Here is a 15665-nt window from a genome sequence, read left to right as displayed (position 1 = left end):
GCATGCTGAAGGCAGAATGTTAAGAAGTTTTGCCCCATGGTGGGATGCAAGGTGGACTGGGGTGGGGAGAGGCGGTGGGGAGAGTGGGGAGACGTCTGAGAAAAGAGATGGTAAGAAGGCTCTGGTGAGGCAGGGGCAAGTCTGAGAACATTGTGGGGTGAAGCTCCTCACTGGTTTAATGTGAGAAGATCCAGAATTGGGGGGTGGGGGTGCGTCAAAGATGACTCCAGCCTAGCAAATAGAAAACCCTTGACAGGAATGGGAGCTGGAAAAGAGGGATCCATTTGGGGAAGAAGAAATTAGCTGCTAGTGGGACCTCTCTGACCTTCAGTTTATCTGTAAAATGAGGGGGTTGGACAGCAAGGTCCCTTCCACCTCGAAACCCATGAGCCTATGAGCTGAGCTGTGATACCAGCACCTCCCTTTCAGGATTATTGTGGGAATCTGATGAGATCATCTTTGTAGGGCATTTGGAAAACCTTCAAAGTTCCACACAAATGTTTGGAATAGCTGTGATTACCTTGACTTTGAGCAGGGGGATTTCCATAGCCACTTTGATTAGTGATATTCTGCATCATGGATATCTTAAGCATTTCCTAACACTTAGAACCACCCCAAAGTGAATTAGTGGCCTCAGGAGGTAATGAGGGAATTCGCATCCCGAAGGTCCTTACACAGGACATGGATGAGCTTCCTGTCGGGGATGGAAGAGTGGGGATCCATTAGGCTGGGGGCTGCTGAGCTCCCCTCTGACTCTGACATTCCAGTTCCTCTGATTCCATGATGCCAGACTAAATCCTCTTCCTGAGCCCCTGCTCTCTGGGTAGATGAGAGCACTGATGCTGACCTTTTAAAGCCTATGTTTTGTCATTGGCTTTTTGCAGTCCACACTCAGGTCAGTCCATGTCAACCATGCACAGTCTTCTAAATCTCTTTCCCAGTGGGCAGCGTCACTGTACAGAAAAGGAAAGCATCAGAGTGCTACATTCTAGAGCTCAGGTGTAAAGGCACGATGCTGACAGTGGTGATGTAGGTAACAGTAACTAGTAGTGATGCCTAAGGTTGTAACTTTGTAACCACTTTAAAACTATTAACTCATTTTATCTTCACAACAACCCTGCAAAGTAGGTTCTCTTATTATTCTCATTTTCTGGAGGAGAAAACTGAGGTAATAAACAGGGTCAAGTGACTTGCCTAGGGTCACACAGCTAGCAAGTGTCTGAGGCTGGATTTGAGCTCAGGTCTTCCTGACTCTAAGCACAGATCTCTATCCCCTGCAGTAAACAATGTTGAGTGATACCAATTTGAAAAACTTGGTTTCCCAGGATCTTAGCATCTCAATGATTGGATGATAGAAGCTGGCAACAAGGAAGCCATGCAGGGCTTGCAATCCATCCCAACACAAGAAAAATACTTTTTTCCCCTTTCTTCCTTTTGTTTGTAGATGACTTCAACAGAGTGATTCTGTCCATGAAAAGAGGCCAAGAATATACGGACTATATCAATGCCTCCTTCATAGACGTAAGTGTGCCCTGGTACGTTGTCTGAAGACTCACCCACAGTCGTCAGATGCAATAAGCATTTATTAATCATTCACTGGATGCTCTCTGAGATGCTGTGGAGACAGAGGCAAAGACAGTGCCAGGCCCTAGTGAAACAAGACAAAAGCAGCCCTACCTTCTATTGGGGAGAAACAATAAATATATGCAAAGTACATATCCAGTAATATTTGGGGAGGGTTCATAATTAAATCAGCAGGCTCATGGCAGGAAGGAAGACATTCCCAGCTTTGGGAAGAGCCTGGAGTCAGTAAAGTATAGGTTCTGTTCGGAGATGGACAATATTCATTCTGGCTGAAAAAAACTGAGGCAAGTCTAGAAAGGATCATTGGTGCCAAATCATGGTGGTCCTTGAGTGCCAACAACAGAGCCACTAAAGTTTTTTGATCCAAGGAGTGACTTGGCCTGATCTTTCCCTAAGCTTGGATTGGATGCAGGAGCAAGAGGAAGCCAGCTAGCAGGTCACTGTAGGGGTCTAGGTAGGTAGTCCTGGATCCTCACCCTGGGCTAGTACCAGTGGGAAGAGGGAGAAGACTTGAGAATTGCCCCTGGGTCATGGCTCTCTTTGCACATCATTTCGATCAAGAAAGGCCCCTGCTGACCCTTGGTCAGCTCTCAGCTCGGGAACGCTTTCCCTGAGACAGACCAAGACTGATGCGCTGCTGGCAATACCTTCCTCCTCTGTTATCGGCCCTGCCTATGGAGCCTTTTGTGGGCCCAAATGATGCCTGGAGAGCAGAGATGTGCAGGAATACAACTTGTGAATTTGCTTGGAGGTTGTCTTTAACTGGACATTCTCCAGAGAAGCCAGCAATCTATAAAACCCCATCAGAAATGAGATGAGAGTCAGATTTATGGATAAGGGAAGAATTTAGGACCAAAAAAGGTATAGAGAGCATTACAAAATATAAAATAGAGGGGCAGCTGGGCAGCTCGAGCACTGGCCCTGGAGTCAGGAGGACCTGAGTTCAAATCTGACCTCAGACACTTACTAGCTGTGTGACTCTGGGCAAGTCACTTAATCCTGATTGTCTCCAAAAAAAAAAAGACAAAATGTAAAATAGGTAATTTTGATTATATCAAATTTAAAAGGTTTTGCACAAACAAAACCAATCCAACCAAAATTATAAGGAAAGCAGAAAACTGGGAATATTTTTTGCAACAAGTATCTCTGAAAAAGGCCTCATTTCTCAAATACATAGAGATCTGAGCCAAATTTATAAGAATACAAGTTGTACCCCAATTGATAAATGGTCAAAGGATATGAACAGGCAATTTTCAGACAAAGAAATCAAAGCTATCTATACTTGTATGTAAAAAAAAAATGCTCCAAATCACTATTGATCAGAAAAATATGAATTAAAACAACTCTGAGGTACCACCTCACCTTGATCAGAGTGGCTAATATGACAAACAAAAGGAAAATTAAAGGGATACCCATCAATTGGGGAATGGCAAAACAAGCTGTGGTATATGATTGTAATGGAATACTACTGCGCTATAAGAAATGAGGAGCAGACAGACTTCATAACAACCTGGAGAGACTTATATGAATGGAGGCAAGTGAGGAGAGCAGAACCAGGAGAACACTGTAGACAGTAACAGCCATATTGTTCAATGAAGAAATGTGAATGACTTAGCTATTCTCAGCAATACAATGATCCAAGACAATCCCAAAGGACTAATGATGAAGTATGCTATCCACCTCCAGAGAAAGAACTGATATTGACTGAATACAGACTGAAGCAGGACACTTTTCACGTTCTTTCTTTTTTTTTCTTTTATCTGAGTCTTGTACAAAATGACTAATATGGAAATGCTTTACATGATTGCACCTGTATAACCTATATCTTATTGCTCAAGGAAAGAGGAGAGGAGGGAGGGAGGTGTAGAATCTGGAACCCAAAACTTTAAATAAAAATGTTTTTAAGCATTGAGAAAAAGAAAGAAAGAAATGGGCTAGGAGAATGCCCTGATGTTTCAGGGATCTGAAGTAAATTTTGTCTGAGGGAGTGATGTTGCCTAGGTCACCTGCTGGGCCCTGCTCAGTTCCGGGAGAGCACACTGCACCCCCCTCCCTCCAGGACCTGCAGGAAGGACCTTTAATGCTAAAGACAAAAGTGACTCGGGAGCAGCTCCTCATCCAACTGTCTCCCGTCTCTTTAAAGGGGTATCGGCAGAAGGACTATTTCATCGCAACCCAAGGACCGCTTCCACACACAGTGGAAGACTTCTGGAGGATGGTCTGGGAGTGGAAATGCCACACGATTGTGATGCTGACCGAGGTCCAGGAGAGGGAGCAGGTGAGGAGTCCCAGTGCTGGCTTAGCCCCCAGCCCTCCTGGGGAGGTCCTGGCCATCGGGGATCTTACACTAGAGAATGTTTTTTCATGGCTATTGTTCGACAGTTTTCATTATCCTAGCTCCCAGTACTCTCCCCCCTAAAACCTTCTGGAAATTATTTTGTGTATGCCTATAAATGTGCGTACTGTGTGCCCTTAAAGAACGGCAGCTGCCCCCAAGACAGGGGTTTTTGCCTGGCAGAGTCAGCACTTGGATAAATGTGGATAAGCTGAGTCCCGCAGCCAGTTTGTGGAGGCCTTGCCCAGTGAAGGCATGGTCACCATGGAGCTGTATTGGGATAACAGGGCCTTCTTTTTCCATCCTCTAAAACCTGCTCTTTAGTCAGTCTCTCAGCTCTGCCCACTTTTGTTTGCCAATATCACCAATATCATCTTTCCATTATGTAAGGTCATAAAAACATGGAGATCACTGTGCATGCCCAGTTGCTATGTCACTACATAAATGGAATGAATTAAAAGTCTCTAGAGCTTTCCTAAAATTTTCTTAGAATTTGCAGGAAAATAGTGAGCGAAAGCCTTTTAGTTTTTTGTTTTGATCTCCTAGGAAAAATGCTTTCAGTACTGGCCGGCAGATGGCTCTGTGACTCACGGAGAGATCAATATCGAAATCAAGAGCGACACCATTTCCGAGGCCATCAGTGTACGAGATTTCTTGGTTACTTTTAATCAGGTATGGGTGCCATCTTGTTTTGTTTTGAACCCTTCGGGAGGTGGAGGGTAAAGACTGATGCTTGAAACTAAATGACCCGGAAGAGTCCAGGAGCGATGAATGTGTGCTGGCTATTTATTTATTAAGCAGGAGCGCTGCCCACACATCTGGATATCCCTCTGGGGCCAGGACAAGGGAAACAGGATGAGCCTGCCCAGTGATGCCCACCAAGGACCTCCCCCCTAGTGGAGATCTCTGGTATAACATGCTGGTGAACCATCGGAAACCTGGAGGTCTCTAGGGTCATCTGGAAGAAGTTATCCAAAGGGGAATTTTGGAAAGCAGGACTTTCCAACTCAGTGTTAAATGTGAATGTTAGGTTCCTACTTTCATCTGGGTCAGTAAGGATCCTCAGATCCATTTTACAAATGAGGAAACTGAGGCCAAGGGAGGAAGAGTGAATTGAAATTTAATCAGCTTTTGTCCTCTTGCCAAGGGGCCAAAAGGCATCCCTGTCCTCTGCAGATCGAGAGGAACAGGTAATCAGAGAAGTAAACCCAGCTTCACCTTATGGTAACTTCTTCAGGTGGCACCTCACCCCCAAACATCCCTCCATTCCCCTCACTGGGAGTCTGCAAACTTCTTTGGTTCCCATAGCCCTGGGCTGTCATGAAATAGATCTGGATGGGGAGTGAACCATCAGGAGAGTGGACCTCTGAGCAAGGCTTGTGGATTGGTTGATGGATGGAGATCAGAACCTGAAAACAAAGTGTTCAGGTCAGTCTTCCTACCTGACCCTGCCTAATGCCCCTGCACTGTGCCTCAATTCCCCTAGGAGAAGAAGAGCAGGCTGGTCAGACAGTTTCACTTTCATGGCTGGCCGGAGATTGGGATCCCAGCAGAAGGGAAAGGCATGATTGACCTAATTGCTGCTGTCCAGAAGCAGCAGCAGCAGACAGGCAACCACCCCATCACGGTGCACTGCAGGTAAAGTTCCTGCCCCGCCAGGCTCCCTGGCGTGGGGCTGTTAATTCTCCTGCAGCAGTTATGGTGACCTCCTCTCTTCACAGTAAGGAGGTGCCTGCTGGAATAGGAACTGAAATCCATCCCACTGCATGGACCTCTCAGTGCCTCAGTTTCCACCACTGTAAAATGGGAACCCTCTTTACACTTTCTCTGTCATGGGGCTTGCTATGGGAAAGCGTCTTACAAATCTTTGAAGCAGGACAGAAATGTGAGTTATTATTAGGTGCAAACAAGGTGATGGAAGTTTCTGACCCATTAGGAGATGACAAAGAAAACCAGAAGTGAGATTAGAAAGCCTGGCTGCAATTCTTGTGCTAACATTACCTATGTCATTTCCCTTCCCAAAATGAGAGCTAATAATAACGGCTAGTATTTCTAGCGCCCCAAGGTTTGCAAAGCAGCTCCTTTTATCTTCGACACAACCCTGGAAGGGAGGTGCCATTCTTATTCCCACTGCAGATGAGGAAACTGAGGAGAGCACAGGCTAAGTGACGATCCCAGGGCTACCCAACTAGTAAGCATCCGAGGCTTAATTTGAAATCAGGTCTTCCTAACTCCAGCCTCTGCATTCTATCCACTGGGCCACTTGGTCTGCCGGGTCTCTTCCAGCTGTCTGTAGGACTTCAGACAAGCCACTTCTCCTTGGACCTCAGTTTCCTCTGAGGCCCGCCTCCAGTCTTGTATCTGAGTGTCCCTGGTACCATTAGACTGGCTTGACCTCGAAGGGCAGCGGTCCGATCGGTGGAGGGCCCCCAGAAGCAGCCACGTCTGGTGGAAGTCCCTCGGCCCGCTGGGCTTCGGCTTCCTCTTCGGGAAGATGAAAGGGCGGGGTGGGGGGGGGATTAGATGGCCCCTGCGACCACTCGGGCTCTAAATCTAAATCCATTTTACTTTCCCTTTGCAAACTGCTGTTCCTAATCAGACCAGGGAACCCAACCTGCCTTCACGTCCTCCCGGGAGCGCTGCCTCCTCCCGCGTGTTAGTATCAGAGTGTGAAATTAACATGGGTGGGCTGGTAGGTTTCCCCGAGATCGGACCCGGCTGCTGTTCCCAGGCTTGCCACGAGGTGGCGCATAAAACTCGAGCCTTTACTGCTCAGCCCCATTTCCAGTTACTTTTGTAGTAAGATGCAAATCAGAGCCTTGGGGAGGAGCCGGGTTGGAGGAGGCCAGGGAGGGCACGCCTACCCTGGGACGGCCCGGCTGCCGTCCTCCCCCGCCCCTACCTAGAGAAGCCAGCTCCTTCCAAAGCCATGCAGAAATTGTCAACAAGCATGCATAGATGGGTCCATGTTTGTTAGACCCTCTGGGCTGGGAAGTAGAGGATTGGGTGGCTTGTGCCTTAGCCTCTTAGGGCCACAGACTCGCCCCTCTGGGAAGCAAGTTTAGACTTCACTGGAGTTTGGTACCCAGAGAAACAGCTAGGAATTGGGGGGCGGGGGAGGAGCAGAGTGGGGGTGCCTTTTTGTGTCTTGGACCCCTTGAAAGTCTGGTGGAAACCTAGGCACCCTTCCTCAAGATCATGTTTTTAAAATACATAAAATACAAGTTTTATAAAAGGAATTTATATTGAAATACAGTTATCAAATATTGGAGGAAAACAAAAAGTCCCCAGGTCCAGGCACCTAGGCATTTTAGCAAGAATAATTGAAATAAGATGTTTCTTTCCTTCCCCTCTCTCTTCCCTCGTTGTTGAGGATCCTTCACTTGCCCTGCCCCTCTGCACTGACTTGTCCTCCTCATCCTTCTCTCCTTCCCCTCACCATCCTGGCCTGGTGTCTCTGCTCATAAGATCCCTTGTCCCAGGATCCATCTCCTCCAAATGAGGCAGTAACTGATCTGCCTCACTATCACGGCATCCCCTACCCCACAACTGAAACCATCATTAAAAATTTATTTGAGGATACTTTCTGTTGTTGACCCTGGGTACAATAACTGCTGGCTTAGGATAGAACCTGGTGTTCTGCATAAACCAGGCTATTCTGAGTCAACATAGAGGGGGCTAGTATGGCCACAGGTCATAGACTTTTGTATTGTAGGGAGTAATGGATCGAAGTGGGAGGTGTGAATGGGTCCTAGAGTCTGAGCTGGAAGGAAGGCGCTTCATCCAGCCCAACACCCATAGCGCAAATGCAATATTTACAGCATGACGGTAGATTGCAAAATACATCAGATTCTCTAGGTAGAGGACAGAACTGAAATATTTATTTAGACACCAGAAAACCAAATCCCAAAACCGGTAAGCCTATTCCATCATAGTACCAAAGATATTCAGAAGCCATGATAACACTGAGAGCCACAGCAGCCTTCAGCCTTCCCACAAACCAGTAGAAGATCCATATCTACTCACAAGCCTATGTGACTCCTTGTCTGAGTGCCCTCTCTCCCCCACAGTCTGGCCAGCTCTGACTACCAGCTTCCTGTGGGCTCTGCTTCCCTTCAGCCAACTCCTCCCACCACAGGCTCCATGTGACTATATTTAGCCTATTAGGGGACAGAGTTTATCTTCACAGCAGGGAAGCTTCCTGTGGGCTCTGCTTCCCTTCAGCAAATTCCCTCCATCACAGGCTCCATATGATTACATTCAGCCTATTAGAGGGCAGAGTTTACTTTCAAAGCAGGGGAGGTCTTCAAACTCCCCCCTAGGTCTATTAAGGGGCAGGGAAGGCCTTCAAATTCTCATTCCCATTACACCCCCACATGCACACCTTTTTTTTCCCCATGGGATGAAGCTGAGACCCATGGGAGAGGGAAGTTGCCCAAAGGCACATAGCCAAGATGTGAGTCCAGTTCACCCAGTAAACCTAGCTAAAGTTCAAATTGAGAAGGGTGAGGGAGGCAATCTAAGCCATTTGCTTTGTCAACATCACAGCCCTGTTGTGTCATGTTTTAATGCATGAAGATATAACTTAGGACTCTATGACAAAAGGACTAGATTATTATAATAATCATTGATCACCACCACCCCTCCTCCACAAATGTCACTTGAACCTGGATTTTCCACATCCTCACCCACCTGGCTAGATGACTTTAGGTAGGCTATCTACCTTCTCTGGGACTTCCCCTATAAGATGGGATGGGGCTAGATCAGGGGTGAGAAACCTACAGCCTCAAAGCCACATATGGCCCTCTAGATCCTCAAGTGTGTCCTTTTGACTGAGTCCAAGTTTTGCAGAACAATCCTTTTATTAAGGGGATTTGTTCTGTGGAGTTTGGATTGAGGTGTGGCCTTGAGGCCACAGGTTCCCCACCCCTGGGCCAGATTCTCTCTAAATTTCTTTCCAGGTCTCAGGTTCTCTTTTTAAGGCTTTCCTAAGTTGTAAAGAAAAATCAGGGCAGAGGGAGCAAAGGAGAAGGGAAAACAAACCCATTCGATTTTTGTTGGATTTGAACTTCCTCTGAATTCAAGGGGCCAGTGGCATTCCAGTTTGACAGAGAGGCCAGTATCTTGTCAAGCCCACAAAGACTTGAGTTGGCTCGGGCTACTCTGGGTGATGGTGGCCAGTGACCACTGTTAGCTGCCTTTGATTCTCATCTCTTATTTTTTTTTATTTAAATGTATTTATTTACTTTTAGTTTACAGCATTCAGTTCCACAGTCCCTTGGGTTTCAAATCCCCCTCATCTTGCTGTCTTCTCCCCTCTCCCCTCCCCATGGGGACATGCAGTCAAATATAGGCTCTACAAATACCTTCATATTGAACCAATGAACATTAGTTAAGTTGTGAAGAAGGATTATAACCGTTGAGGTGAGCAATGAGAAAGAAGGGACAAAACAAAACAAAAAGCAAGAGAGAAGGTAGTTTGCTTCAATCTGCATTCAGACTCTGTAGTACTTTCTCTGGATGAGGACAGCCCTTTCCATCATGAGTCCTGTGGAGTTGTCTTATAACTTCGCATTGCTGACAGGAGCCCAGTCTGTCCAAGGCAGTCGTCACACATAGGCTATGTCTGTAACTGTGTACAGATTTCTCCTAGTTCTGTTCTCTTCCCTCAGCATCAGTTTATATAAGTCTCTCCAGGTTATTATGAAGTCTGTCTGCTCCTCGTTTCTTACAGCACAATATTATTCCTCATCTCTTTTTTTCTACAAACTCCAGCTTGAGCACCCTTATTGACTTGTATCTAGAGGATACATATCTATTTATGACTGTGTCTACTTAAGGCGTTATTAGCCCTTACTGTGGTGGTAGGCTCTGAGCTAAGGGCTGAATACAAATACCACCAGAAAGACAGATGGTCCTTACCTTCTAGGGGCTTACATCCTAATGGGGAAAAGGAGACAGAGGGTGGAGGTACCCACATGGGGGTTTGCTAGAGAAAGGCCAGACAGAGGCAGGTGTGCAGCCTAAAGTGAATATAAGCTCTTGTTTTTGTCATTGCTGGTACATGGAAGGCATGGAACAAATAAATGCTCGAACTTTCTTTTTTATTGAAATTTTTTCTCAGTTAACAAAATTAGATTTTCTCTCACTCTCATCCCTTCCAAGTTAAAAAAGAAAAACAGAAACCCTTATAACAAATATCCATAGTAAAGTAAAACAAATCCCCATATCAATAAATGCTTGTTGATTGTTGCTTAACTGTGAGCTTGGTTCAGTCCGAACAGACCCTTGAAAGCATGGTGGGGGTGGGGAGGTGGGTTTTCTGCAGGACTCTTTGCCTTCCTTTTCTTCCTGAGTCCTTTGTATCCAGCAATGGCTCATTCAAGGAATATCGAACTGCCCATAATGTTCAAAGTCCTAACAAGGCAGAGAGACTGACAGAGATGAATCAGGCTGCTCCCAGCCCACCTTGTGGGGCTCACAGTCTAGTCTAGGATTGACAGATGCCCCGCTGCTGCATTCCTTGCCAGAGAACCACGGGCTTAGGTGCTCTTCATAGAAACAGGAGGCAGGAGGCCACAGTCACCCTGAGTATTCAGAGCCTAAAAGTCACTGCTAGGTTCCTCTGCCAGAGCTGAATGTGAGAAGCATTCAGCATGCTCTGTAGCTGTCCAAATTTGTCTAGCGCTTAGGCCAAGTGCAGGAACGCCATCCCTTTCCTCCCTTGAGTGCCACATCTAGATGCTGTCTGTGAGGTCTTTTCCAGCGAGCCTTGGAGGCCAGGTGACCCCTCCTCACGCCCTTTTCTCCCCCACAGCGCCGGAGCGGGGCGGACAGGTACGTTCATAGCACTGAGCAACATCCTGGAAAGAGTCAAAGCCGAGGGCCTTCTGGACGTCTTTCAGGCGGTAAAGAGCCTTCGACTGCAGCGGCCACACATGGTGCAAACCTTGGTAGGCTACGGGCCCAGCGAGTGGGCTGAGCATGGGGGGTGAGGAATTGGGCACAGGGGACAGCGCAAGCTGGGGGAGACCCGGCCGTCTCTCCCGCCACTGCGGGGTCATCATGAGATTTTTGTCAGCAGTAAGTGCCTGCGGTGGGCATAACGAACAGGGTTGTGGAGGACCGAACAGTCCCAGTCCTCAAGGAGTTTAACTTCTACGGGGCACGCAAAGATCTCAATAAACACTGAGATATTTAGGGATTGGATCAGTGGATCCAACCGGAGGAAAAACACTAAAGGAATCGGGAAAGGTTTCCCAGAGGAGCTGACCCTGGGCTTTGAAGGAAGGGAGGCCGGAGCTGGGGGAGAAGGGACGACGGGGGCTTCCTCACGGGACCCTTGCAGACGGATTCTCTAGACCTGGGAGAACCAATAAAAGGACTTTGTTTGGTTCGATTTGGTTGGGGGCGGGGGGAGAAATGGAGGCCATGGAGAGCCGACACTACCATTAGCTAGAGAAAAGGCCAAGGGTTTTCTGGAAGCAGCGCCTCCCCCTTCACCTGACTCAGAAGCAGCCTGGCTTCTGGCAGCAGATGCCCTTTTTAAAGTTTACCAGGACAAGCTGTTTTCTCCAAGTCTCTTTATTTGACCCACTTTTTCGTGGTTTTCCCAAATGAAGGCAGCTTCTGTGACCTCTCCTCCACTCCCACTCTCCGCCCGGCACTCCCTCCAGGTGCTCCCTTAGCCCGGGGATCCTCTTGGGAGCGTTTGCGGCAGCCCCTCCTGAAGCCAGTCCTTTGTCCCAGCCCCACAGCTCGCTGGGGGCGCGAGGACATCGATCCTGGCTCAGCACTGAACCCCGTGCAGGGGGCGGAGGAAGCCTCGGGATTCCTTGTTGACTGGCTACAGACCGACCTGAAAAAAATAACTCAGATTTGCATCTTCACAAGCTGTGGTTTTGAAGCCATTGTGTCAGACCTTCAAGTGCATCCCAAGGCTCCAATTCCTTTGCATTTTTTTGATGATAAACATGTTGAAACTTAATTATACAAACTCAAAAGCCTTTTTTTTTTTGCATCCCCAAAATGTGCTAATCTACCCTGAAACCAGACACTAGTATTTTCAACCTGAAAAACGACTTTACTTTCAAAATAACAAACCAGGACTGAAAAGCCAAAACCTTGTAGATAGAAATAGCCCCAAATCTGTAGACAAATTAATCCCGTATTATATTCTGGGGAGGGCTGCTAAACATGGAGAATCAGCTAGATCAGCTTTTTTTCTTTTTTTCAGGAACAGTATGAATTCTGCTATAAAGTGGTACAAGATTTCATCGATATATTTTCTGATTATGCTAACTTCAAATGAAGATTCCTGCCTTAAAATGTTTTTTTTAATTTAATGATCAGTACAAATGTTTGTAAATCTTGTTAATTTATTTCATAGTTGACATTAATATTGTTTCTAATTCCTGTGTATATATTTTGTTACACTTTAAATTCACTTGCTCTAAAAGATAGACATTCAACCTAATATTCTTTTTTTAATTGGCGTAACATATTAAGTAAAATCATGTTCTACCACATATGTACATATTTGCACTGCCAATGGCAGTAGTATTTTTCCTTGTCAATAGCTTAATAATGCATTTCATTTCAAAGGCTGAGCATCTCAGAATTTTGTAAGGCTACCATTGGAGCTCAAAAGGTGAATAATACACCACTTGCTTATTTCTGATGCTGAAACAGCCTTTCCATGGTTGGTCAAACAGTTCAGGGTTCTCCAAGCACCACCAAGCATAAGTGGCTACCTTTGCTTTTGAAAGTCCTGGGCATCTCCATTGAAGGGCACCCCTTCCAAGTTTAGGCTAAATAGAGGGTTTTTTAATCTTCTATTTTAATATACATATTTCATTTTTTTAAAAAAAATTATGCCATTTTAAAGCCTGGGTGGAAGTCTAAAACATAGGATAATAATTTTATTTTCATATATACACACATATATACATATATGTATGTGTGTGTAAGTGCATGTTTTGGCCAGGGCTGTCTGCCAAGGACCCCTAGCTCCATACCTGCTGGATGGGTTGCCTCTTAAGGAGTGTGTAGAAAACCCTTACAGTCAGACCACCAGGATTGTTCAGTGACACCAGAGGTTACTTAAGTTTGACTTGTCTCAAGCTCTGCCCTGAATGATGCCAAAAGTAACCTCTCCCCTACCCCCACCTGGAAAAACACCCCATGAGCTCCCCAAGGCCATTCCAGATCTTCCCATAGAGCCAGAAAGTCTTCAAAGCAGAGTGCTTAAGTGGAAGTATCCGGAGAAATAAAAGTAACTCGCCTTTGGATTCTCCTGAAAACACTTTAGTGTGAAATTTGTCCTGCTTTAGTAAAGAACTGTGATTCTTTATTTTAAAATGCTTTTAAAGTCTATTTAGATTTTTATGATCTTTTTAAAAGTATCTCTTGAGGTTAAAAAGAGATAAGGAAGTCCTCTGGTGAAAGGAGTTTATTTGAGGCTTGTAATACCACTGAAACCTTTTGTACAGGAGGGAGATTTGTCCCGCCACAGAACTGGACTCATAGAGGGAGAGTATAAAAGGAAGTAGGATAAACGCCTGATTAATTCAAGGATCTTACAGAGATATATGAGCACAAAAACCACAATCTTAACCCCATTTGATCTAACTTATTGCAAACACTGGATCCAGTCGATGAATTTTTTGTCTTTATTTACAAATAGAAAAGTCTCATCGAGAAGTCAGGTGATTGTAGCTGCTGGGCACTGTTCTGGCTTGACCCGACCACCCCTGCCTGTGTGGGCTGTTTGGGGACTTGACATTGGTGGATTCACGGTCTTAGAAGGCACAAGCAGGCGTTCCACCCCACCTTGAGGCTGGTGGCGCTTGGGAGGAGATGGGGTCCCCAGCTGGAGGGATCCAACGCACACAGTCTGTGACCCTGCCTCGTCTTGCCCAGGGACTACTTGACACTCCCCGCCTTTGTTTGTAGTATCAGCATGTACTGAATGTCTCTAACAATGCCAGGGGAGAACATGTCCCAAGGGACGACAGGGTCATAAGAGACTATCAATTGTTAACTGCCGAAGGTCTTTGTTTGACTAAAGAAGACGGTGAAAGGCTAAAAATCTTCTGCAGAAATGCAGGATTCATGGGAGCATGAGCTTTTAAAGCCAGAAACCCTAGAGATACTCTCCTCCAGCCCTGTCATTTTTTTTTTTAGAGGAGACTGAAGGTCTGAGAAGTTAGGAATTGCCAGAGGTCACAGAAGGTAATAAGTAGCAGAACCTGGATTCGAGCCTGTGTCCTCTACCTACAAATCCAGTATTTGTGGTTAAGTCTAACAACACTAATGTCTTTGAGTATCATCAAGGCAAAGTCAAGTGCCATGTTCTGGGTTTTTGTCTTTTTCCTCTTAAGTTTATTCTGGTTACTTGCCTGGATCCTGGATCAGAACCAAAACCTCCATTTGGGAAATATTGTAATGGCAGGAATGAGGATCCTTGATGGAAAGCCAGTGCGAGCTTCAGAGGCATCTAGAACTGCCCTCTCATTTTATAAATGAGGAAACTGAGGCCTATGGAGGGGAAATATCTTGGCCAAGGTGATGCAGGAAATTGAACTCAGGTCCTCTGGCTCCAAGTCCAGTTCTTCCCAAGGGCAATTCTAAGGAAAATAGCCTCAACGCTCCCCCTCACACCATTTCTAGGTGCTGGTCCCAGTCCAACATTGTGTGATCTCTAGCTCTAGGGTCCATGTTGGGATGGGAGCTTGATCTTCCCACTACTTTCATTCTCCACATCAACCTACTAAATAAATGAATTAAACTTCCCATAGCAGAAAAGGTCCAGATTCCCCTGCCCTCTTTTAGAAGTAGAACTTGACAGACCCAGAGCTCTGGGCTTTGCCTTCTCCTTCCCCTGGGGGTGCTGCCAACATTGATGGCATCTGTGTCTCCTTTGCCCTGGCCGGCCTTGGGCTGTGGCCCAATAGAAGACCATTGTTGGCCTTTTCTCCATCAGCATTTATCACTGCTACGTGTGATGACCTTAAAACAGCCCAGAAGAGAAGGATCTGACAAAACGTTTTCTCCATGCAATGCTTAGACTTTAGTCAAACAAAACCGGCCTGCTTCTCCAACCAGCCTTCTGCAGAACAAGTGGCTGTTCTTTTCAGGTTTCCTCTGTTGCATGTAACTGTATTAAAATGCCAAATAATGATGAGAAGGTCCCTTCTGATCTGTACGCTTGACTGGTCACTGTGTGACTGCCTGAACTATTTCTTCTCCTGAGTTACATTAATGAAGAATGCAGACTGTGCTTTCAAAAGGTATTTTTATGTGTTTTTAAGAACTTTTCAAAATGAGCCTGACACTTGTGTTTCAGCATTTTGAAACATTTCCACATTACCTTTTTTTAAAAATGTAAGATTATGGATACTTTTTTGTTTAACTAAATTGTATTTAATTTATGCACAATCTTTATAATATATATGTATGTATGATACAGTCTCAGCGATTACGCCTTCTTTTATTCCACTTATAATTTGATCTGGCCCAGTTTATCACACAGTGAATGTTGCTGAATTCTTTGTATATGCAAATTGCAAGATCTAATACATCCAAGGGAAGGATCAATCTTCTCTTGCATTTTCAGCCTGCATTTTGGTCTTTAAATCTCTTAATTTCATACCCATACTGTGCATGCATGTAGCCTAGGAATTCATCAGTAACTGAAAATTCATTATGTAGATAAATTATTTTCTAGTTTTAAAGAGTCTTTGCT

At 45.6% G+C, this 15665-nt stretch overlaps 1 protein-coding gene across 4 annotated transcripts in view; it reads left to right on the top strand.

The window, feature by feature from the left end:
- The window catches only part of PTPRE (protein tyrosine phosphatase receptor type E), a 58644-nt gene extending 43253 nt beyond the window's left edge, over positions 1-15391 (top strand). For all 4 annotated transcript variants that reach the window (XM_069101714.1, XM_069101713.1, XM_069101715.1 and 1 more), the window contains 6 exons: positions 1445-1521; positions 3728-3862; positions 4466-4591; positions 5406-5557; positions 10737-10872; positions 12156-15391. In XM_069101714.1, coding sequence (XP_068957815.1) covers positions 1445-1521; positions 3728-3862; positions 4466-4591; positions 5406-5557; positions 10737-10872; positions 12156-12230 — 701 coding nt within the window. In that variant the 3' untranslated portion in view covers positions 12231-15391. The remainder of the gene's footprint in view (positions 1-1444; positions 1522-3727; positions 3863-4465; positions 4592-5405; positions 5558-10736; positions 10873-12155) is intronic.
- The last annotated feature ends 274 nt before the right edge of the window (positions 15392-15665 follow it).

This window comes from Petaurus breviceps, unplaced genomic scaffold (genome assembly GCF_028583685.1).
Source record: "Petaurus breviceps papuanus isolate PSGF00001 unplaced genomic scaffold, PetGlider_PUasm1.0 490, whole genome shotgun sequence".
Lineage (NCBI taxonomy): Eukaryota > Metazoa > Chordata > Mammalia > Diprotodontia > Petauridae > Petaurus > Petaurus breviceps.
Note: the sequence above shows the minus strand (reverse complement) of the source record. Positions and strands in the feature narration are given on the sequence as shown.